We start from the raw sequence: 23,886 nt of genomic DNA, 5'->3' as shown, positions 1-23,886 counted from the left end.
TTTGCTCTTCTGTCTGTGAAGGAATTTACAGCTGTATCCTCCAAGAGATATCCTGAATTTGAATTTTCCTGAGCAGACCATGGGTGATAAGAGGAATATCATGTTCATACAAGCTAAAACAGTTAGAAAGCATGCCAGCTATGGGATTTGATGATATTAAACCACTTCTGGGCTTGCCAAATTATATGTATATGTAGTCAATGAGCTTCTTCTTTGCTGCTAATGAGCATAGATTTGAACAATTCTCTTTGACTGAGAGTACTTAAGAATAAAAGTGTGTCCTAGATAAGCTGTTAAAATGATGATAGCCTAACAGTTTCATAAGGAGAAGTTAAAAAATGCTGGCTGAAATTAAAGCATTTACACACATATAAAAGAAAAAGTTACTTGAGAAAGAAAGACACAAGGAGACAATTCAGGGGCAAAGCATTTTACCTTATATAACATATCGTTGACAGTTTTCTTTCATATGATCTAATTATTACTGCATAAAAATTGTCACTAGATCACCTGCATCATAGATCTGATTGAACCCATTTTCTCATGACCACTCAAATTAAGTAACATAATTACTTACACAGTGCAAAAAGGTTCACTTTGGAAAATGTTCATTTCCAGTTTGATCACATAGCAAAATACTTTTCCTGCATTTAGGAAGATGATGTATTCCTAATCATTAATTCAGTTCAGTAATATCTGTCTTGCAAAACTTCCTTCCTTGCTAAAATAAATGTCACTCAAAAATATCTTCTCCAAATAATCTTTATCTCAATGTTAATAAAACATTATTTATGCAGTTAGAACTTGTTGTCTTGAATTGCTCTCTTTTTGATCTGATGTTTGCAGAAAATGGGAGCAATATAACTACTGGCATTGAGCTACAAAGTGGCATGAGTTCCTTCCAAGCTCCCTCCCTGCTACTCTGAGGATAATACTTGTACATTAGGGTTTGGTACAAGGGGACCTGTATGTGCCATATGACTCCTTTATGCTTCCTTTAAGAGACATACTATAAATGCATGTCAGCTAACACAATAGGACTATCTCAGGAGCACTATACATAGCTGCTGGTCTGGATCAATAGGATATTAATATACATAATCTCCAAAACAAGGGAAAACAGGGAAGGAGTTGTGCACCAGAGCTCCCTTAGACAGAATGCCCAGGGAAATGCACCTGATACATCAGCCGTAGTCAGGCAATGCTAAAACATGCAAAGTAAATTCATCCTGAATGTCCTGTAGCAGAAAACTGATATCTTATTAGTTTTACATGACTGTGCTGTCGCTACTGAAGGATACACTAAGGCTAGAATTTTCAGTAAATTGGCAGATAACAAAAAGTTTCTGTGTAAACAGATTGCTTTGGAGTCTTTTTTTTTTTCTACAGATACTGGCATAAGATTGTACAAATCATTTTTATGTTTGGTGGATACGTAACATACAGCTTATGAGTAAATGCCTGAGAGAGTCAGCAAGATGATCCCTCAAAAGGAATTGCCTTCCTTCTGAAAAGGTGCAGTTGCATGGCTGTCCTTAACCCACTAGTTCAGATCAGGAGTGTGCCCTCAAAGTAAATCCCCCACTCAAAGTCACCTACCACCTACCGACCTCTGCATCTGCAGAGCAGCACAGCTTAGTGCACAAACTGCGTTCATTTTAAAGTCAGCCCTGAAGTGGCACCTCAAGAGTCCACCTAATGCTTCCAGACACTAACAGACTCTCTGACAAAAAACAAAACAAAACAAAAAAAAACTACCAAAATGCATATAGTAGGGATATAAGATACTTTCTTCTACTGAGCCGTTTCTGTTGCATGTTAAGGCAGACATAGTCTTACTTGGTGTGTTCTAGACTTGAGAAGCTTCATGTTTGATGCAAATGATGAAAATATTCATCCAAGATTAAAAGAAAACTTTAAAAGAAAGGAATCTCACATTTTTGAAAATAATGAACTTGTGTTTTAAGTGATAACCAGTAGGTCACAATCTTTTTTTTTTATTATTATTATTTTTCAGGGTCAAAATGATCATAAAATCATAGAATCATTTAGTTTGGAAAAGATCTCTAAGATCATCAAGTCCAACCTTTAATCTAGCACTACCATATCTAGCATTAAGTCATATAACTAAGCACCACATCTACATGTTTTCTGAAGACCTTCAGGGATGGTAACGCAACTGCTTCCCTGGACAGCCTGTCCCAATACCTCACAACCCTTTCAGTGAAGAAATTTCTCCTAATATCCAACCTAAACCTCCCCTGGTGCAACTTGAGGCCATTTCCACTTGTCTTATCACTTGCTGCTTGAGAGAAGAGACTGATCCCCACCTTGGTACAACCTCATTTGAGGTAGTTGTAGAGCACAATAAGGTCACCGAGACTCCTTTTCTCCAGGCTAAACAACCACGGTTCCCTCAGCCGTTCCTCATAAAACTTGTTCTCTAGACACTTCACCAGCTTCGTTGCCCTTCTCTGGACACGCTCGAGCACCTCAATGTCCTTCTTGTAGTGAAGGGCCCACAACTGAACACAGTACTCGAGATGCGGCCTCATCAGAGCCGAGTACAAGGGGACAATCACTTCCCTGGTCCTGCTGGCCACGCTATTTCTGATACAAGCCAGGATGCTGTTGACCTTCTTGGCCACCTGAGCATGCTGCTGGCTCATGTTCAGCTGGGTATCAACCAATATCCCCAGGTCCCTTTGCACCAGGCTGCTTTCCTTTCATCTTCAAAATCTTTTATGCAGAGCTAAATTCGCACTCTCAAATGTCTGTAAACTCTGTAAAATCCTAGGGAAATCAGCTGAGCTTTGCATGTAAATGCATATGTATGTGTGTACATAGGAAAGCTTAATCTTACAGAAATTCGTTAGAAGCTAAGTTCCTGAATTATGTCCACAGAAAGCTTTTTCAGATACCGTTATATTTGTGATGTCAGAGTTATTAAGCATGTCTTTAAATATATTTGTGGCATGTTTTGTGTTGCTAAGGGACGTCGTTTAGTGAAGGGACTCTGTAGCTCAGGTTGATGGTTGGACTGTAATTGAGGACATTTCCTGGTGTTGTTGAATTTACTAGTGTAAGCATAGCCATTGAAGAATCTTTAACTGGCCAAGACCTACTGATGGGTAGGTCCTAAAATAGCAGAGCTCCAGAGACTGTCAAACAGCAAAACAGACTTTGAGACATTGTCATAAATGATGATTCCTTTAGGACATGTTTTTTTACAGTATTTTTTTAATAGAAATTCAGGTTAATGAAGCCTTTGATCCTCAGTACAGTGTAGCTGACCCTGAAAAACTGCTGGAATTATAATCCTGAGCAGCTAGTTCACAGAGTTTATGTGCTGTAATATCACCAACAGAAATGTCAGAATATGTACATAAAGTTGAACACTCTCAAATGCAATTCCCACATCTTTGATCAAACACTAACCTTCTGTTCCATAAGTAATGTGTTTGTAGGTATTGCTGCAAATGCCTTGTAGCTTGTCTTGATCTTGTACTGCTAAAAGGGCAAACCAGAAAGCAGGAAGAGATGTAAAGAAGGGTAAAAGGGAGAGAGGGACAAAGAGACAAGAAAGGAGAAAGGTACGACAATGAAAGATGATTTTAATTGTCTCACAGACACGTTACAACAATACAAGGGTTACATAGTACTTATGAAAGCTAATTCTTAAAGAAAATCTAGTGGTTCTGCTTAGATTTTAAAGGACATACATCTTTTGCATTTAAGAATGAGATGGAAATACATGAACATTCTATATCTGCAGCTTATAAATTCTAAAGTGATTTTGGCAACTTTCTGCTTACTACTATCCTTAAATTGATATCAGAAGAGGCTGTGAGTTTATTCCAAGTTAGTTTGTGATTTGAAATGATAATGCAAAGCTATTTCTGCCAGTACATGCACCTTAGGAACTGCTGCTCTGTTGTGTGATCCTGGACCACTAAGTCACAGGGATTTCTGTGATTGGCTTTGATGAGACTGAATAAGATCCTTAAACGCTGAATTACTTGTGAAAGTGGGTAGATCACTTAAGTCAGATGACACTACTTTTCACCTCCTTTAACAGTAACTTTAACACCCACACATTTCAAAACAAGCAGAGGAACTTTTGCACTCTAACCAGGTATACGGAACTGACAATCTAAAGCATAAAAAGTACATGATTTGGGGTACAAAAAATCCTAAGATCAAGCTTAAAAATTATCATTTTTAATAATTTATATTTTAGACTATATTAGCTTGCCAAAATGTTTTAACCCTTTAGAAACTGTACTTTCTATATTTTCTTGGTAATTATGGAGACTAAATTCAGTTATTTTTAAATGAACAATGAGATTCTTCCATACTTACATAAGTTCAAGAGCTAGGACTCTTAACCACATGGCTGCTGGAATTTTTTGGGGGGGGAGTAAACAATTAAAAAGGAATTCACAACATTTTTCCATTTTCAACATCATACTAATTTAAAGAAACATTCTCAAATTCAGACAATAATAGATTTTAAAGTTATTAGTTGAATATTTTTGTGATATTTAACCAGACACAAAGTTAACTGTTCATCAGCTAAGTTTTTTTAATGTACTGTTGCCTGAGCAGTGGACACTAGTCCTTATGAAATAATGGTCTGGAAAACATCCTGTATTTTGGGTTATACGTTTGTCATTTTTTTTCCTGTTTTTATATCTAATAAAACCCTCTACAATTACAGAGGGGCCAGAAATTTAATTCAGATAAGAGAAATTTATATCACACTTGAACCTCCCTTTAAACATTTTAGGACATCACCTTTTAATTCTTTTCATACATAATGTTATTTTTTCTTCAGATTTACTCATATTTATTTCTAGTCAGAACATGGAGACTGCCAGGCATTGAAGAAGTCAATAATCACATATACTGAGTGAATATGCTGTCAAAGCAGATCAATGCAGTGCCAGAAATGCTTTTTCACCTTTTTTATTTTTTAATTTATATGAGATTTAGCCATTCTAAGTTGGATGTCTGCCATTTAGGTGCTTCAGTCAGAACTAAAACCATTTATAGTCATGGACATTTCTACAGGATAATTCATCCCATCCTCAAATAAGCACCTACAAAGTTAAAGTAAAATCATCCTGAAGATACAGCACCTTCTCTCCATTGACTATAATAGAATTGCTTACGTTTTGTTTGGATATTTAGCTTTCAAATGTCAAAAGTCATGTGAGTTAAATACTGCCCTTTGAATGTTTAGATAGAAACACTCTGCTATAAATTATTATAGATACTTACATATATATAAATATTTATGTATATACAACATCTATCTATATAAAGATAAGATTTTCAATACAAGATACTATGCACTGAAGTAAGATGGAAGGTCAAAATTCCAAATATTAACGTTGGCTTAACCACAAAATGTATCCTTGTTTACTTGTAATTGATATTCAAGCAATGAAATGATTTAATTGAACATGTAAATGAATTGCAATTTCTTCCAAAGCCCAAGTATTTTTACATATCTGGTGAGTATACTATAACTACTTTGAGGTTAGTCATACCTCTGTATGAACTAAACAGAAACATATCAGACTGTTAAAATATAAGGGTTTCTTATATAATCAATTCTACTTTAATGTGCTTTACCTCTGCCAGGTACTGTAGAACATGTGAGCAATGTGAAATTGTCAAAATCATGGTATTTAAATGAATGGGAAATCTTTAATTCCATTTCTTCTCTTAGGAACATGTTTCTTGACACACTAGTTTGCATTACTCAGAATTATTGTTCAATGTCTAAATAAATTTAGTAATCTGGTTCTTAGGAATATATTAGTATTTTTGAACAGCCATAGACACTCATGTCTGCTGGCCTGCACCATGGTCCAGTCAAAAGAAAACCAACTCCATTATCACCACTCGGGTGAATATCAGCCTGGGGAGTTTTTCAGAAAATCTGCTTGCCTTGCTCAAACAATCATCTAGGGCACACACAGGGCATTGCAAAGTGTGCTAGAGATGTACCTATAAAGGCTTAAAATCAGAAACTAACCATGGTAGTGTGGAGCTCCTCATGAGTAATCTTTCCTGCTTTGTGGTAGGTTTTGCAGCTGTGCTGAGCTCCATGTTGCTAGAGTTAGTTTGATCCCCAGCTGTTTTGGGTAGATCTACATGCATTCCTGTGCTATATTCAAACAGGAAAAAAAATCAAAGAATATGTAGGAATGACACACCGTTAAATTACTGCAAAGAGTTTTCAAACAACAGCCAGCAGTTTTTATGCTAATCTCTTCCTGCAAAATCAGCAATTTTATCTGTCTCCAATCCATCCTACTGTTCATTTTGCTATATTAAGTCCACCAGAACACTATTAAAATGTCTCCACAGTCCAGGGAGAGGATTTTTATTTCAAGTGGTCACCCACTGTTCAACACTTCACACTGTTCTGTGAATTTGATTATGTTCATATTCACTTTGCTGAACAGTCATATTTTGAAAACATTGGCAAACATAAACATAAATATATAAAGCATGGGAAAGCATATGCTTTTATATATAAAAATGCAAATACTTAAACTAGTTCATAGGCTATTCTTTGACTTCCATTAATTGGTACATGAGTAGACATAGACAGATAAAAGCTCTCCATGAAAGAATCCTTTTTGCATAAGTGCTTTGATATCATGTTAATGAAACAGTTTGATGTATGATGAAAAGTACATCTGATGTCAAAGTTCTATTTTAAAATGTGCTGGTTTAATAACTATTGAAGCAATATTAAGGTTGCAAAATTACACATGCCAAAGTCAAGCAGCTCTGCAGTTCTCCCTTGATTCTCACTTAGAAAATTCATACGTGCAAAAATTTTGTTGTGCACCAACTGTCATATGTCATGCATCATACGGAGTTCTTTGTCCAGTCCTTGAGTTGAACTGATTGGTACTAAAGAGACCTAAATGCTGCTTAAAATGGTGATGTTCTCTCTCCTCTATCTTTTCTTTTTTTTTCCCCTGGAAATATACTGAGATTTGAGGCTGGAGTGGGTCTGGTACCATTCGCAGATGAGCAAAGCAGAAGTCTGTTGAGCTATTTCAAAAACTAAGTATGGAGATAGGTGAGAGCAGGAGGAAGGGATGGCATTGAATGCATACTATTGTTAGCTGTAAATGAAGATTCAGCCTCATATTTTAAAGCCAGAAGATGACTTTCCTGTCCTGAACTTCTAGCTGCATTTGATTTAGAGATTTCAGACCATTCACATCCTGGTGGAGCCACCTTTGTCTGCATGATTAAAAATTGCACCAGTCTAACCGCCCAAGTCTGTTATAGTGGACACTCTCCGATGCTCCATAGGGTGGTTGGACAGTTTCAGAAGTGCTATTGCATCACAACAGCAAAATTAGCAGGAAAAGGGACAGTTGGAAGGACTGAAAGGATGAAATAGCCTCTGTAAATATAACACAGACAATAGTTATGTGTCACAAGCAGAGAATTTCCTTATCGCCAGAGATTGCACCAACAGTAGCAGACACCACAAATGCTTTGCAATCTGCAGGCTCAGTCATGCCTTCCAGGTTTTTCTTGAGGGTCTTTTATCTTGAAATTTCTACAGTTTTATTTCTCTTTTTATTTCATTAATTGGTCCTGACAGGGTGTAGTGACACTGTACAGCTGTGCTTGAAACAATAGTTCCTTTGGAGTTGTTTGGTTTTTAAAGGAACCATTCATGACAATTGTTACTCTGTGCTGATTTAAACCTCTCATTTTCAATTAACATTTTCCATGTAGTTCAGGTCACCCCTGCCATGGCCAAGCTGTTAGGAACACATCTGACACAACTTGATCTGGCAGACCAGGCCGTAATTTTGTGCTGCGAACAAAGAAATCAATAAAATATGATGGCCTTTCTGTGACGGGCAGCAAGCTTCAGCTGCCAGAGGAGAGCCTAGACATCAGCAAAGGAAGCATGGAGTGAAAGGATAAAATAAAAGAGGCTGGAAAGCCTCTGATGTCTCTTCTGCAGCTCTGATGTCTTCTGCCACCAGCTCTCCCTTTGTGCAAGGCAGTTGCTTTTCTTTTCCCAGGCACCTATCTGCTGCATATCTTTTGATCTGCTTTCCTTTCCTTCCCCTTCCCATTCTTGAGATTTATCTTTAGGTTTAAAGGGAGACTGGTTCCCAAGACCTCCTGCAGCAATTGCCATCGTTGCTTATTCTCACTCTGCTGGGACTCTCCCGCCTCTGGGTGAATGACAAACAGCAGGAGTACGACTGATCTGTCAAGTGCAAGACTTTCATATTTGCAGTAGTACATATTGTAGGAAGCTTGTATTTTTTTTATTTTTCCCCCCTTTGCCCTCTATCTAGCATAATAAGATTAGAAGTACCAAAGGGAAAGAAAGTGAAGAAACAGGGGACTGTCTTTGTCTTCCCTCTCTGGCTCTTGGCTCGGTTCTCTGCTCAGTTGAACTTAGCAGATCAGAGCAAATGGACACTAACAAATCCAGTTTGTCCAAATCTCCTCCCACCCATCAATAAAATATTTGATTTGTATGCTAAAGGATTCTTACAGCACCCTCCCCATAATACAAAACATGTTGCTAGCAATTTGAAATGGTAGGATTTAGTTGTCATTATCTTCACTATCAACACAACAACCATTCCTTCCTTTTCCCCAGCTCATTCATTTTACTAGCATTGTGCAACACAGATGTGTTTTTTTCCTACAGGGACAAAGAACTATTAGAAAATAAGCATGCACCAAGAGTACCTTGGGTTTGATGTTTTCATGGTCAGAAGGCAGGGAAAAAGATTGAGGTGAAGTCAGCTCTCTGGGTCTTGATGGCAGTGTGCATGGTGACTTGTCTGAGACAGGAGATCTGCACTTTAATACCGGTGAGGTGGCGGATTGCTTAGGTCTTGGAGACTGGGAATTAGACCTATAGCTTCTGTGTGTCAATGAAGAATGAAGCTGCGGTGGGTGGGAATTAATATTGCAAGTTTGGGGAACCGGTGAAGTAGAATCAGGACGTGAGAGAGACCACTGCTTTGAGACACCTGAAGACGTAGGAGAGGGGGTACTCAGCTCCTGAGCAGACTTTTGAGATGAATCTGACTTAGATCTAGAAGTTGAAGTCGAAAGACTTGGGGAGGGAGATAACAGCTTTTCTCGGGTGGGGGAAAATGTGCAGCTAAGTCTGGTGGGAGAAAGCAAAGGATATGACTGGCAGGTAAAGATGGGTGAGTAAGTGTGCACTCTCTGACACCTCTGAGGTCCCTGGGACCTGGAGGCAGGATAACGCAGGCCTTCAGGAGGAGGAGAGGTTGGGTGTGCAAGGGAATAATGTTCTGGGGCACTAGGAGGCACCGCCAGAGCAGGCAGCATAGACTGCCAACCTGGAGAGGCAGTTGATTTTCTATGGGAGGAGATGTGGGATGACTGTGGACTTCGGGAGTCTGGAGAGGGTGTTCGGACTGGAAGGTGCTTTCTAGGAGAAAGGGACCTTGCCCGGGGGGCAGCATGAGGCTTGGAGTGTAAAGGCACATGCTGAGCCCATCCTGAAGGCCAATGCTCCTCTCTGCTGGGAGAATCTGGCCTAACAGGGGGGCTTGAAATAGATTTTCTGCGGGTTGGGGGAGTTGTTTTGCACTTTTGATCTATTGCAAGTGTTGAGGAACAAAGGGAGCTAGGAGAAAACGTGGGGCAAGAAGCAGGGGAAAGAGGTCTCCGCTGAGAAGAGCCTGATCTCAAAATAGCAGTTAAGAGAGTTAGTCTGGTTGGCAGAGGTGATCTAACTCCTGACTTTAATAAATATCCTCTAGATGACATTTGTGTGCAAGGCTCATTTACACTACATACGGTTGAAGAGGAGCCATAAAGAGAGGGTGGAGACAAAGGTTTAGGGCTAGGAGATAATGAATGTGTAGTTATACGTACAGGGAGGGGAGATAAAGCTTTCAATCTTTTGGAAGAACTGGGGGATAAAGGCTGGGATGATAATCCTTGAATTTCAGCTGAATGTGAAGGTTTGGGGAAAAGACTTGGACTCTTTGCTGGAATGGAAGATGTGGTGAAGTCTCCCATTTTGCAAACACAGACAGGGCTATGGAGACTTGGTGTTTGCAGGTTATCGCACAGTTGAGGGCTGGAGTAACAAATGTTTGATGCACAGGAGGATATTTTAGACATGGAGGGGGCTGAACTATGGGAAGCAGACTGAAAGTAGAGAGATGAATCTTGCTTAGAAGACCTGATTGCTGACTGCCAGTTGTTATGGGAGTCTTCCAGCGAAGAGGCTTGATTCTGGTTAACCATGGCACCGCACGCTACTTTCAGATTAGTTGGAGAAATTAAGTGGACAGCAGGTGGTTTAGAGGAAAGATGATCAGAGGTGGAAAGAGTAGAAATTAACTGGAGAAAAAAGAAAAACAGAAATGTTAATATAGGTGGAACCTGTGGAACTGTTAAGCATCCCACATTTCAGTCCTGTGGTCGTGCATATACTGTTTCCATTAGTACTGCTCTGTGGGTTAAAAAAAACAGGGCTGTCTTAAACTTGGGTTTACAACCTAATGGATAAGGCCCTCAGGGATGTGATGGAGTACAGACAAGTTATGTGTTACTTTACTTTTATGAGACCTCAGTTTTGCTGACATAGACAAGGTTCAAGTCTACCGATATTTTGTTTTAAGTAAAACCCAAGGCGGTTGTACCAGCAATATCTAGAACCACGTGATGGTATTCTCTTGTGGGAACACAACTGAAAGTGAGAAAATTGTAGTATAGCCTCATCTCACTCTCCCAGTTCAGTGTAAAGTAGCCTTTCTGTAAATGAGATTCAACTCAAGTACTCATTTTCACATTCAGTAAACAACACCTTCTGCAACATTTTGATATCAGAACAAGAAATTTGCTCAGAAGAACTCAAATCAGAGCATTCAGTTTGTTTCTCTCTTCTTGTCTTTAATAGAGCAACGCTTGACAGTTTACAGGCATATAAGAGTCCTTATCCCCTTTTCCACAGTCTTACAATACACTAATAAAACAGTAATGAGCTCTTTCATGAGCTCCCTTTTTCTTTGGTCTATTCTAATTAGGATTTGTCAAAACTAATTAGGGCACATGAGTATATTATCAACCTTTTATACAGTTCTATGCTTTTAAAGAAAGAAATTCTCTCAAAATCTTCCAAGTTGTTATAATATTGAAGTTAAAAATTGGGGAATATGCTATTTTAATAAAACATGAGTGTAAAATACTGAGCTGTCAACTGTGAAACCAAAAGGCTACAAATTATCACCTAACTTTTGACTGAGAAGTTTGAAAGGAGGGAAATTGACTCTAATCCCCACAAATTTCATCTAAACATAGCAACATCTACATATATATTTATTTGATAACCTGAAAAGATTATGCAATTCTGTAAAACAAACTTATACCACGTTCTACATACATGAATTCCATGTGGCTTTGGCTCAGCTTTTGAATTCTAATTTTTAATAGAAATGCCTTTCCCTTAAGAGACAGGAATTATTATAGCTTGATGTCATATAGTACTGCTACATCATAAAACAAGAATAAGTACGGAACAATTTTCAAGTGAGAACACATGAGAGGAGAGCAAGACATATGGACTTTTAAGGGTTAAACTGTATGTGAAATAAGTATGGAATCACAGCAGAACCCTGTTAACTCTTACAACTTAAACTCTGTGAGCTCTTCCTGCTAAATGACAGCATGCAAATAACAAGCCTTAGAGCTGAAAATATTTGCTATATAAGATTTCTTCAGAAATGCCTTCATTTATAGTAATAAAAGCCAAACATCAGAATGCCTTTACAACGACACTAACTTCTGCTTCCCTTATACATGTATTAAGGTGTCCCATTTCAAAGTGGAAAGCCTATGTTATGCAGTGCAAATATTAGGGTATACAAACAAATATCTGTGACAATATTCTACTATATATTCTTCTGGATTAGGAAATCATGACTATTGTTGAAAAAGCTGCTAACAAAAATAAGAAAAAATACTGAACATTTTGTAAAATAATTTACCAATATGTAAACACTATGAAAAATTAATAGTAAATATGTCATGAAACAAAAAATTATTTAACAATTTTAAAAGCAGTGTGGTAATTCATCTGACAATTTTGAGCAGCCTGCTGAATTTAATAATGAGTTCTGGAAGCTAATCAACTGTCAAAACAAAGTTGGAGAATTAAATCCCTATATTTGAAAATGGAGTAGATAAATTTCCCTTACAAAGACAATGGATTAAAAGAAAATGAGGAACTAATATGAAACTCCATAATGAAAGACCAGGATGTGCAATGACTTCTAATTAGATAAAGCTTAATAAGAAAGATTTATAAGCAGGTAGGAAAACGTTCTTGATAGCAGATGATAAATATGCTCCTAAAAGTACGACAAAGACATTTTGCTGTAGTCTTCGTCCAGTTTGAACATCACTGAACATTTATGTGCTGAGCTAATTAAACCATCATTTAAGCCTTCTGAAAAGGTTTTCCTATTATATTACAGTATTATCTACATTTATAGATGATCACACTCTTATTTCAAGGTCAGAGAATCATATCAAAGTTGGTTAGAAGTGATATCCTGAGATTGTCAGTCCAGCCTCCTGCTCAGAGCAGGGCTCTGACCACCACCAGCCCCTCACATTAGCTGTAGCAGTTCTGCCAGGTCTCTGAAGCCCCTGACCAGGGCTGCTCCAGCATCCCCCAGGCAGCCTGTGTGAGTGCAGCACCACCTTCCCCTGAGGAAGCTCCTCCTGATGTCCCACTGGGACATTCACGCTTGAATTTGTGGCCATTGCTGTCTCATCTGCCACTGCAGAACAGTTTGGCTCCATCATATCCGTAACTGTCCTTTGAGTAGTTGTGGGCTGCTCCCTGATGCCTCCTTAGCTGCCTTTTTGCTGGAGTAAACAAAGCCAGTTCCCTCATCCACAGCTCACATTGTATCCCTGCTGCTTCAGCAGTTTTGTGCAGGGCCTCCAATCCCTTCTCCACATCGCTTTCAAGTTAGGTTGTGGGGAACTGCTAAAATGGGCACAGTTTACTGGTGCAGCCTCACCAGTGCCAGTAGGTGAGATATAACTTCCCTCAATCAAGGGATTTGTTTTAGTTTGGTTTGGTTTGGTTTTCTCCATTCAGTTTCTCTCCTACTTTAAAACACTTTTGTGCTTTAACTACTGTACTAGTGCAGAAGAAGTGAATGATAGAAGTGGATTTGTGTTCATTCGGTCTGTGATTCAATTGTAAGTTTTTTTTTTCTCTGTTCATCAGAACTTCAGATATATACTTCTGAAACTGTATTAAAAAAAAAAAAAAGTTTAAATAAGTGGCAAGGTTACATTGGCACGAAGGGATCAAGGAACTTGAAACAGATTTTCATGTTGCATTGATGATGATCCCGGAAATATCAGATAGGTCTTAATCTTAGTGTAGAGCCTTGCCCAGGAGACCTTCAGCATATTTGAAATCGCAGACCAGAGCTAGGTGTAAGGTAACAGGTCTTTCTGATGAGATCACATTATTTTGGAAGGGCACAAAAAATGCCATTACTGACACTAGCAAGGCCCTGAGAGATGTGTTGGTGAAACAGGAAAAGGGAAACAGTGTGACAAACATGTCTGAGAGAGAACATGGCTTAATGGAGACCTGCTTCTGGGACCAGTTAACCAAGCTTTGATCTTGCTAGAATTTTATTGGAGATAGGAAAAACTGAAGTCATTTCCCTACCTCAGCCTGTGACCTGAGAACCAGAAAGAGAGAAGGAAGCACTGGAGACTGTAAAAAACTTGACATAATATCCGGAGACAGCATAGTAAATCAAACTGTGATCTGAGACCCGATTAACACAGATGCCATTCAGAACTGTCTGGTTTCTCCCAACAAGGAAGATGCATTCTTCTTGACTATGGCAGGATTTTAGAGGGCTCTTGACTGATTTGTCTGGAGAAGCCAAACCAGATGACATGCACCAGACAGAGGAATGTCAAGTGACTTTGACAACCTAAAAAACCCTTTTGGTTATTGATTCCCCACAGGGAGTTGAGAAGTTTCTCCAAGCTGAGCTAATGTCCCCTGGCACTCAGGGGAGCAGCCACATCCCCCTTACCCCAAAGGGTGCATTCCCAAGGACAAGAGCCAGTTTGACTCTCTGTCACGTGGCTAGACTCTCTTTAACCAATATATATATATTATTTATGTATATATATTTAAAGAGTAAACTATGAAGAAAGAGTCCCAAATGTGACCAGCATAACTTTATATATACATACACATATATCTATAAATATTTTAATATGCAATGGCATTATCCAAAATCAGCCATTCCATCTCAAAGAACAACAGAAGCTTCAATATTTTTAATGATTTTTCTCTTTTTCTTTCTTCTAAATGAATTCAGAAATGCATGGAGCTGTAGGAGCCTTCTGGTTCAGACTGATCCCCGTACAACACAATGGTCTTCAGTGCTGATCCTTGCTTTTCTCATTTCCAACAGGAAATTGTTTATTAAACCTAATTATGATTCTAAATGAACATAATGTTATATGTAATAACTCTTAAATGGGACATGATACTGGCTTTATAGTCATGGAACTGACAAGGTAGCCTCTGTTTAGAGTCCTTTGGACTACTCAGATAAATAATTCAGCTATATAATCTTTTGGTGATTTTCCTTCATATTTGAACTGATGGTGTTTTATTAGATAGCAAACCAGAAAGAGTGGTGCCTAAGAAAACACTGAAGAATCAGAACATCAGTAAAATCAGCTTAGTGAAAACATCCTCTTCCTGTGAAGAGAGACAGCTAATATTTAGAAAATTAAGACCAAGGAAGTACTAAGTCTTGAAGGTTTGTAACTTAAGAATAATGATGATATATGTGTTATCCATATTATGGGTAACATACTATGTCTAGTCACATTCGGGTGAACAGTTACTAACATTAGGCTTTAATTCCTTGTTCTATGCAACCTGTATTTTCTGTTTCTTTACCAAGCAGATCCCTGTTAACGCATCAAGTCACCAAAAATTGAAGAAGAAAACAGCCTATCATTTTTTTCTGCAATCTTACAAAAAATCCATGCAATTTTTGTAGTAGCTTTTAAAGAAACCAGCCAGCTATGTCTGACAGAATTTGCATACTTAAAGTTGCTGAAGTAAGTTTGTATTTCCCTTGGACCATTATTCTTTTACAAGCTGCTTCCCCTACACAGATTTACCTATTCCTTTACGTCTTCCTCAGGTAAAATTCTTACTTATTCACTGAGAGTTTCCAGGAAAAAATGAATGTTTCATAATGCTGTGAAGCTCAAACCAGAATGGATTTCTTTTTCACAATTTTCTCCATTAAAAATCAACACTGAATTTGATGGATTAAAAAAAAAAGAAAAAAAAAAAAGAAAAAAAAAGTAGCACAAGTCTTTTAACACTAAGAAGAATGCCTTATTCATTTTTGGAGTATCCAGTACTTTCTCTTTAACATACTGATGAAGAATTGCACTTTCAACTGTTGGAAACCCAGCTGAGGTCAAAGGAAATATCTGAATTTATTCCACAAGAGAGGGGTGTTGCTATTTTGCTAAAAGGTAAGTTTTTCCATTGTGTATACACCTTTAAAAACTATTAGTGCTCTTTTCTAGATGAGATACATTAACTTTTCATGCAGTAAATCAGATTCATGCATTTTAAAAGTGAAATATTTAAGACCTTTTTTTTTTCCTTTCTCATTGAGGATTTGAAGTTTCAATAAATCAATAAATGTGTCTCTAGGAAGATCAATGTAAAACAGACCTTTCATCTTCATTAGTTCTTTACACCTGTGCAGAATCAGTGCTAAGTAACAATCAGAATAATAGGACTTCTATAGCCTATTTCTCTAGCATAAAGGGCTGCAGCAGGTGCCGGGAAAAATTAGGCCCAGGAAGTCAGGTGCTAATAATTCAAATGATCTACAGGCTCCACTGATTTCAATGACCTTAGCCAATTTAGTCTAGCTAGGAATCTAACACCATCTGATTAACCTGCTGTCATGATGAGGTGCTCTTAAAGGAAAGAAAGGAAAAAATAATAGATCTGCATTACCTGCTCTGTTTAAGCACCAGTGCTACAGGGAGAGGCACTAAGTCAGAAGGGTAGGAATGACTCCATAGAATAAAAACATTACAGAAATGGCTAACAAAACTTCAAATTAAAGAATAAATTGGCCAAGCTTCTTTACAAAAAGAATCAATGTCCATGTCGTGAAAGATTTAGAAAGCCACAGTTTTCTCAAGAACTTAAAAAAAAAAAAGAAATAGGTTACCTGCTGTTTTTGCTGATCAGCAGTGCTGTGGAAAAGCCCAGCACCTGGAAGATGCCCATCACCAGGCTTCCTTGTCTCAGTGCCAGGGGAAATGTGGGATGTAGCCAGCAGCTGGGCGCTGATAGGACCGTACCCATTGGAAGGCCGTTGGATGTTGATCGAGGTAGCGGCTGCTTCATCTTCATCACCGGAGTCCGTAATCAGGATAAACTCAGCCTTAAAAAGGTCGTTCTCCTGCATTTTTCCTTTGCTTGGATTACACCTCAGGGACTGGAGAACCGTTTCGGTGCTGTCTGGATGGATGGCAGGCACACGGTCTCGCCTGACACTGCTCTTTAAGGACTGCTCATCAGAGACTATGTTAGACTGCAAGAGATACAAGGGGAAAGATCCCAGTTAGATGCAATTTATTTGTGTCTTCCAAAATGAGAAGGAATTTTGGCTTGCCATGATGGCTGACACTGTGCTACCAAAATTGCAAAGAATGCAAAAGAATGAAGAATTTGGACTTGATCCAAGCGGAAACAGGCTACCACGCTGCTCCTTAGGGAGCTTCCAGCTTTCCCAACACCCAGCCAGCTCCCAATGCTGTGGGAGATGCCTCTTTGCAACTCAGGGAGCAACAGGGGACTTGCAGTATAATGGCAGCCTGAGCCTGGTGCTACAGCTGGGTTGGGAACTGAAAGGAGGGTGCAATCAAGCCGAATGAGCTGTCAGAGCTGACTGCTCCAGACACGATGGGAAGGCATCCTGACTGCAGGATCCACAGGAGCAGACAATGTTCCTCAGAGGGGTCTGGCAGACAAATCTGGGACAAAACCTATACATGTTAATGAAGGAACAAAGGCCTTCAATCAAAGGCATTCTCTCAAAAGGGTAGACAGAGAATCTGAGGTCAGAGAGCTTTACTGTGTGTTTAAGCATCTCAGCACAGACTACAATTGTTGTTCATAGTTCCACTTCCAGAATGTGACTTCTCAAGTATGCACTGAATGAGAGTAGGAGTAGTAGTGCAACCTGGGCATATGACATGCAAATTACCAAATCAGTATTAAAATTGCCATGGCAAAATATGTTTGTCTTGAAGAAGGAATCAAGTGAAAAAGAAATATTGTGTACTCAAGAGAAAACATGTAGATGGGGCTCAAATTTGCATTCTGCTTGAGGAAAGTAGTAACAACAAATTTCCATTGACAGCTCCAGGAGTCCTGGGAGCTCAGTTCTTTAAAAAGAAATACAATGGAACATACAGGGAGATACCTTCAAACTCAGGCCCTTAGTGTTTTTTTGTTTGTTTTTTTTGTTGGGGATTTTGTGGTTGGTTGGTTGTTGGTTTTATGTGTTTTTTCAAACATTGTCCAGGTTCTAGATGTTCTAGAAAAGAGAGTAGCCAACGCTATGAAGGTCTCAGTACTGCATCACTTGTCAGGAAAGTTTTCTCTGCCTAACAGAGTGTTAAAACACAGGGTGACAGATGTCAGCAGTACTCAATTCTGCATTTCCCGGGGCACTACTTATCACAAAACCAATACTGAACGGTTGGAAATATATCTAATGAGTTAAACATCCTGAGGACGATATTTCAGTGCATGTGTCTTCAAACACACCTATTCTCTGCCCCGACCTGACCCCTTTTCAGTCACAGAGGCTTCTGAAAGTGCTGGCACATGGTCAGGTCAGAGGACGGTGAACCCTTGTGAAAAGTTTGCTATGTGGAAAAGCACCAAGAACTGCAGCTCCACTGATGGTCCCAGGGAAGGAGCTGTTACACAAGAGCAAAAGCACCACAAAGCATTAAAATTAACTTGAGGATTCCACTCTCCTTTCAAACAGCATGGAATAAAATAAGAGGCTGCAAGTGTTGTGAAGCAGTAAAGGAATAACAAACACTGCGGCAGGAGAACCAGAAATGTTGTGCTGTTGGTTTCACTGTCACATAAAATCATGAGGACAAGCTTTAAAAACAAAGAAAGCAAGTTTTCTCTTCGGCTGATGCATTACTACATAGCTATGAAGGGGATTGGCACCTTAGCTGGAAGCTGCAGCACTGGCATTTGCTAAAATCAGGCTCTAGTGACCACCTCTTGGTGGATTTCCATGTGATAACACTCCTCACACACTGCCTTTGCTCTCATGAAGATCTGGAAGGAATTCCCCCTCCTCTGCCAAGAATACAATTTTGCATGATGGACAGAGGAGAGTATCAAAATGGTAAAAGATTTTCTTCCAAAGCAAGTTCTGCTAACAGCAAAATAGGCTGTTGAACAATTATCTCTTGCACAATAACTCTGCATCTCTGGTAGACTTGGTAACTAACACCAAACACAAGCCAAGACCTTTCAAGGGAAAGAACTTCAGTTCAGGGATGCTCAGGCCAAAAAATTCCATATTCTTTAAAAGAATAGAAAAAATAAACACAAACAAGCTCTACCTTATTTATAATTTCTTGATTGCTGAGATCTTTTGGCTCCTCTGGAATAGTCACAAGGAACTTAGAGACATCTACAACCTCAAAATGAGTTGGAAGTCGGCCGATGGATGGCACAAATGTGAAAGTCAATGGTTTGGTTTCAGATTCTTGAGAAGTGGCCTGCAAAACACATAATTAGTTCAACATTTTTGTCAGTTTGTCCAGGTTATTTTGGTCTAAGTTGAAATAACATAGCAATTACATGAACTACTTCATCTACATAACTTACAAGTCAATTATTAATTATACTGGTCAATAGGTTTTATATTAATTCAATGCGTTTAAGGTCTTTTTTCACAGAAAAATACTGCTTTGATTATACCCATCAACATCCTATTTATACTCGTGATGTAGCACAGAAGACATGAGAAGAATTGTTCAATAATTCGTTATTCTTTCCACTTTCCATACCAAAACAGAAAAAATTCAATTCATTTCAAGGCTGCTTAGTTTAACTCCACATTAGTAGAATGACAAAGTAATTATACACCATATCTGGACATCATATAACTCCTAGAGTATTTGCTTAATAATTTATAGTAAATTAGAAAAAACTTTGCTCTGCTAGAAGAAACTAAAACATGTTTACATTTCTTAATACAAATACAGCCAATTCTGAGTAACACCTGGGATGGATTCTGCTTCAAGGAAAGCATTTCACCCCATTTTCTTTGGGCCATTTAACCACATACACCAACTGGAATTTATAGCTTCGTGTGTGTGTGTGTCTTGTTTTAACTTCTGGTTCAAAGCCTATAGAAGTTAATTGCTTTTTCAAGGAACCCTAATATGCAGAGCCTTGAACTATAATGAATCATACAGAAAAACAGGACTATTGCTTTAACACTTTTTTTTGGCTTGTTTGTTTAAAGTGAAGCAAATTGGAGAGCTATGGTTCTCATTATGCTTCTTTGCAATTTGCATCTATAAGTAAATGCAATTATGCATTGGAATTATGAATACATTCACATGACTCAGTCTTATGGCTGGAACGTTAAAAATGATAGACACGTATTTCCTTTTTTTTATTTATTTATTAAATTAGGAAATATTAGTTACTTCCACGGACAGCTGTCTCCTGGAGGACTTGTGCAAAACAGAGGCAGGTTATTTATACCATTTGCTGTTGTATCTACAGCTTAGGAGAACCCAGTTCTCTGAGCCATATCCAGAACAAATTTCCATGTGTCCACCTCTAATTTGGAAAGAATAAGATGTTTTGATGCTTGAAAGTGAAAAACTCTGAGTAAATGGCAGCCATGTCAGTTCTGAAATTGGGTTTTGTATTTACAAACTCACACCAGTAAGTTATGCTACATTGCAGATTTACACCAGTTAGAGGTGTGTGCTTCGATGGCTCAGGGACAGAGTGATCTCCTGCTTTCCTCCCTTCCACTTCCCCCTTTCCATCCAAGTGGCCAAGCACAGGAGTGCCTGAATCAGTAACAGAAGAGTGACCGCTAAATGCTCCACGACACCAGGAGCTCTCGTATTTTACATGAGAGAGAAATGACATGGCTCTGTCTTTCTCTCAGCAGCCACGGTATACAAGCCTGATCACTGCCCTTCATAAACCAGTGGCACAATTTTTAAATAAGAATAACTGGCACATTAAATGCCTTGTCCTTACTCCTAATACAAACCAACAGAGTATACGAGTATTTGAGCACGTACTCATTAGGTAGCAGAAGCCAGTCCCTGCAGCGCAGCCAAGGGACACATCCAACCACCCAAAGGTGCTTTTCAAGAGGCAGGTTTGCCTGTACCCAGGCAGGAGCACATATCATATTAGCATTAGTGTTTACCCTACAGCTGACACTACCCGTTAAGGTCTTTCATAGCACCTAAATCTCCACTGAAATTAGCTAGAGATGACCTTTGCTTTCCTGCAGGTATGTGGCTGTGCTTTCATCTTCCGTCTCTAGTTAGGAAATGCAGCTAATGACTCTACCTCAGCCATCTTTACAAAATTTTCCCTTCTCTACCTTGTCTTCTTGTTATGCTCTTACTTGATACTTGACATCAACTGTTTTGTATCTGTGAGCACTCCTGTGTCAGAGAGTAATACCTATCAGCACAAAATATTCCTTATGAAAGAGAAAAGAAGAGAGAAAGAAAAAAAGTGTGCAAACAACTAGCCCCACACAAACAGAACTATAGAAAATTGCAATCAAATGCGTTAGCATTGCCAAACTCCAAGTACTGTATCTCTGTATTTGTAATGAGGAAATGTGAACAAAAAGCCAAGTTACAAAGATCCCAACCATTGCATAGTAATGACGATATATTGTGAGCACATTTCCAGAATTCCCAGACCCTAATTCTATACCATGTCTCATCCTGCAGTTCCAGTGTTATTGCTTTGGTGGAAAAATTAAAGGATACATGAAGAAAACCTCATTGTATTTGGCCTAAACACATCATGGAACTCATTATCAAAATGGGTTGCAAGCTAAAACTAAGGTTGGAAAACATATTTAAAGATGTGCAAGCTAGAACATTTTTTCAGCTGAAAAGTGTCATTAAAATATGACAGTATTTATATTCCCTTAGTATATTTTATTTTTTCTGGACTTTAGAAAGCAAAACCAACAAGTAGAATTACTGCTTGTAGAAATTTTAGAAAGTTTTAGAAAATTTAGAAATTTTAGAAAAAAATAGAAAAAAATAGAAAATTTAGAAATTTTAGAAAGTTTTACACTGCCAGATACTGCGTGGCAATGTGCAGAAATGCACTCCCTTTAAATTCACTTATAGGGAGTGGAAAACAGGAACTCCTAGCAGGTAAAACTGGTCATGCAATCTAGGTTGCATCACAGAAACCCAAGCAATGAGCAAATATCACAATACGGGTTAGAAAACCCAAATGTTTCCACCAGGGAAAACAAAAGAGAAAAAATCTTGTTTAAAAATATCTTTTAAGTGATTGTTTACATTTTGGTGATTTCAAAAAATAAGTTAAAATACTTTTACATTGCAAAATTTTAATATTTTTAACTGGTAATGCTGCAAACAAGAGAGAGAGAGAGAAAGTTTCTCCCTTTTTTAAAAAATTTTCAATAGCTTTTAGCACTATGGCCTTTAGTTTTCAATTATTTCTTCCATTTCTTCCAAAAAAGGAAGAAAAAAATAAAAAATCGACAAAAAGAATTCTTACATGCTGCTGTTGACTTTTTTTTTTTCCTCAGGTAAAGAAATAATTTTGCACCTTTTTTCATATACTCAATATACTTATTTAATTTATTGTATCTCTCTGGCTGGTGTCTCTATCCTAGAAGAACTGAAGGAAATGAACACAACGGACCTTCAACATTTAATTACATCTATTGGTAGCTATTCTGACATGCAGAAGTAAATAATAGAGAAATAAAATTAAAAATATATATATTTATGAAACTTCTAAATAAAAAAATATTTCTGAAATCTTGTAGATTATCATCCTTTCTTCAGACACAATAATAACAGCAGAAATAATTCAATGCCATACATTCCCTGCTGCTCTAATTCACTTGAAACAATATAGTTACGGTGGCATCTGCAATGTGTATTCAAGTTAATACTAATGAATTCTGGTTTATATTATGTAATCAACTTTATGCACAATGTCATAATTGCTTGGCTTTAAGTGCATGCTTTTATGTTACTTAGTTCTTTGAAGAGTATAAATTACAGAGTTTAATATAACTAACTATTGAATATCCATTAGGGGGCTATAGACAGCTGCATAATATGTTGCCAAATAGTTTTAAAAGGAGAAACTTATTTTAAATGATTTCCATGACTTCCTGTGTCATCAGTTTGTCGTTGTCAACAGGTTTGTCACATAATTAATACCATCAATTTACAACTGGCCCAGGGTAGTAAATTAAATTATATTAATTATTGCTTTTATTACCACAGCATCTACAGTCCTTACTTGGAGAGCACATATTTATTGTCCTGGGTACCTTATGAAGACAAATGAACACTTCTATTTATTCTCTCTCTTAGGCTATATGCATTCAGTACACTGCCTATTTTGTAATTTAAATTGAGGTCCCATTGTCACTGATTGCTTGCCAGGATTTCCTTCTGGAATACAGATTGCTAAAGTGAAATTGAATATGCTGGTTCACATTACTGCTTCTTCCACTGATTTGTTAATACAAGTCATTTCACTAATAAAATGATACCTTGAGAAAACCTCACTGTTGAAATATCAAGTACTTCCTTTTGAGGTGGCTTATTTATTTAAAGGACAGAAAAGAAAATATAGTCATAAATAATAGGAAAAAAAACTAAATGTGTGCAACATGACATAGAAATATGTTGACTGATGTGCTGCTTTGGTCGGAGCGCAAATTCACATGCCCCAAATTCCTGCTAAATATAGTTTTCACACACAGGGCACAGCTAAAGCAGTGAGCCCAGCCTGGAGGTGGGCCATCCAAAAATGTCTGTCTTGTGTAAGCTGTTCTTAGACTCCTTTTCTGTGTTCAGACTAAAGTCAGACAACAGAACAGATATTGTCTTCTCCTGTAGACTGAGAACAAGGCTAATCTGATATAAATGAATCAGTTAATGACATGTAAGAATCTTCAGCAGATTTTTCTATCCTGATTTACTGTATCTATCAGAGTAACCCAGTACAGATTAGCTGATTATTGTGTAGTATGAGCTCCAGTTTATCTGAAACCTTTTACAAACAGCAGCAGATGATCATCTGAACACCAGCTTCGTATCTGTGAAACTTCAGGGGAAAAGCTAAAGCCATTCCAGAAGTCCAGGGTGAAATTTCAGCCCCGATGAAGTTTGTGCCAAAATTCCCATCAACAGCTGTGGTCCGAGAAGTTCCCCACACCATTTCCTAGCTCTGCTACGTACGTGCTCATTGTATCACCTTGAACAAAGCACTTAGCTTCCCTCAGTACAGCAGCACACACTAAAACTCACATGCAGATGAATATCTTTTGAAAATCAATGCATGAAAAACACTAGAAAGAGCAAATGACTAATAGTATAAAATTGTCATTATTCACAATGCAAGAGTTCATTCAGCTGAAATGTTTCTTTTCAGTAATAATTTTAATTAGCTTTTCAGCC

At 38.1% G+C, this 23,886-nt stretch overlaps 1 protein-coding gene across 1 annotated transcript in view; it reads right to left on the bottom strand.

Moving 5' to 3' along the window:
* Positions 1-23,886, bottom strand: part of MLIP (muscular LMNA interacting protein) — a 98,554-nt gene that overhangs the window by 25,994 nt on the left and 48,674 nt on the right. The window contains exons 3-7 of the mRNA XM_050709488.1: positions 20,814-20,853; positions 18,766-18,924; positions 16,335-16,700; positions 8,764-10,404; positions 3,439-3,510 (exon numbers count right to left, since the gene is read on the bottom strand). Of these exons, the coding sequence (XP_050565445.1) occupies positions 3,439-3,510; positions 8,764-10,404; positions 16,335-16,700; positions 18,766-18,924; positions 20,814-20,853 (2,278 nt within the window). The remainder of the gene's footprint in view (positions 1-3,438; positions 3,511-8,763; positions 10,405-16,334; positions 16,701-18,765; positions 18,925-20,813; positions 20,854-23,886) is intronic.

The sequence above is a fragment of the Cygnus atratus genome, chromosome 3 (genome assembly GCF_013377495.2).
Source record: "Cygnus atratus isolate AKBS03 ecotype Queensland, Australia chromosome 3, CAtr_DNAZoo_HiC_assembly, whole genome shotgun sequence".
NCBI lineage: Eukaryota > Metazoa > Chordata > Aves > Anseriformes > Anatidae > Cygnus > Cygnus atratus.
This window is presented reverse-complemented; position numbering and strand designations above follow the sequence as displayed.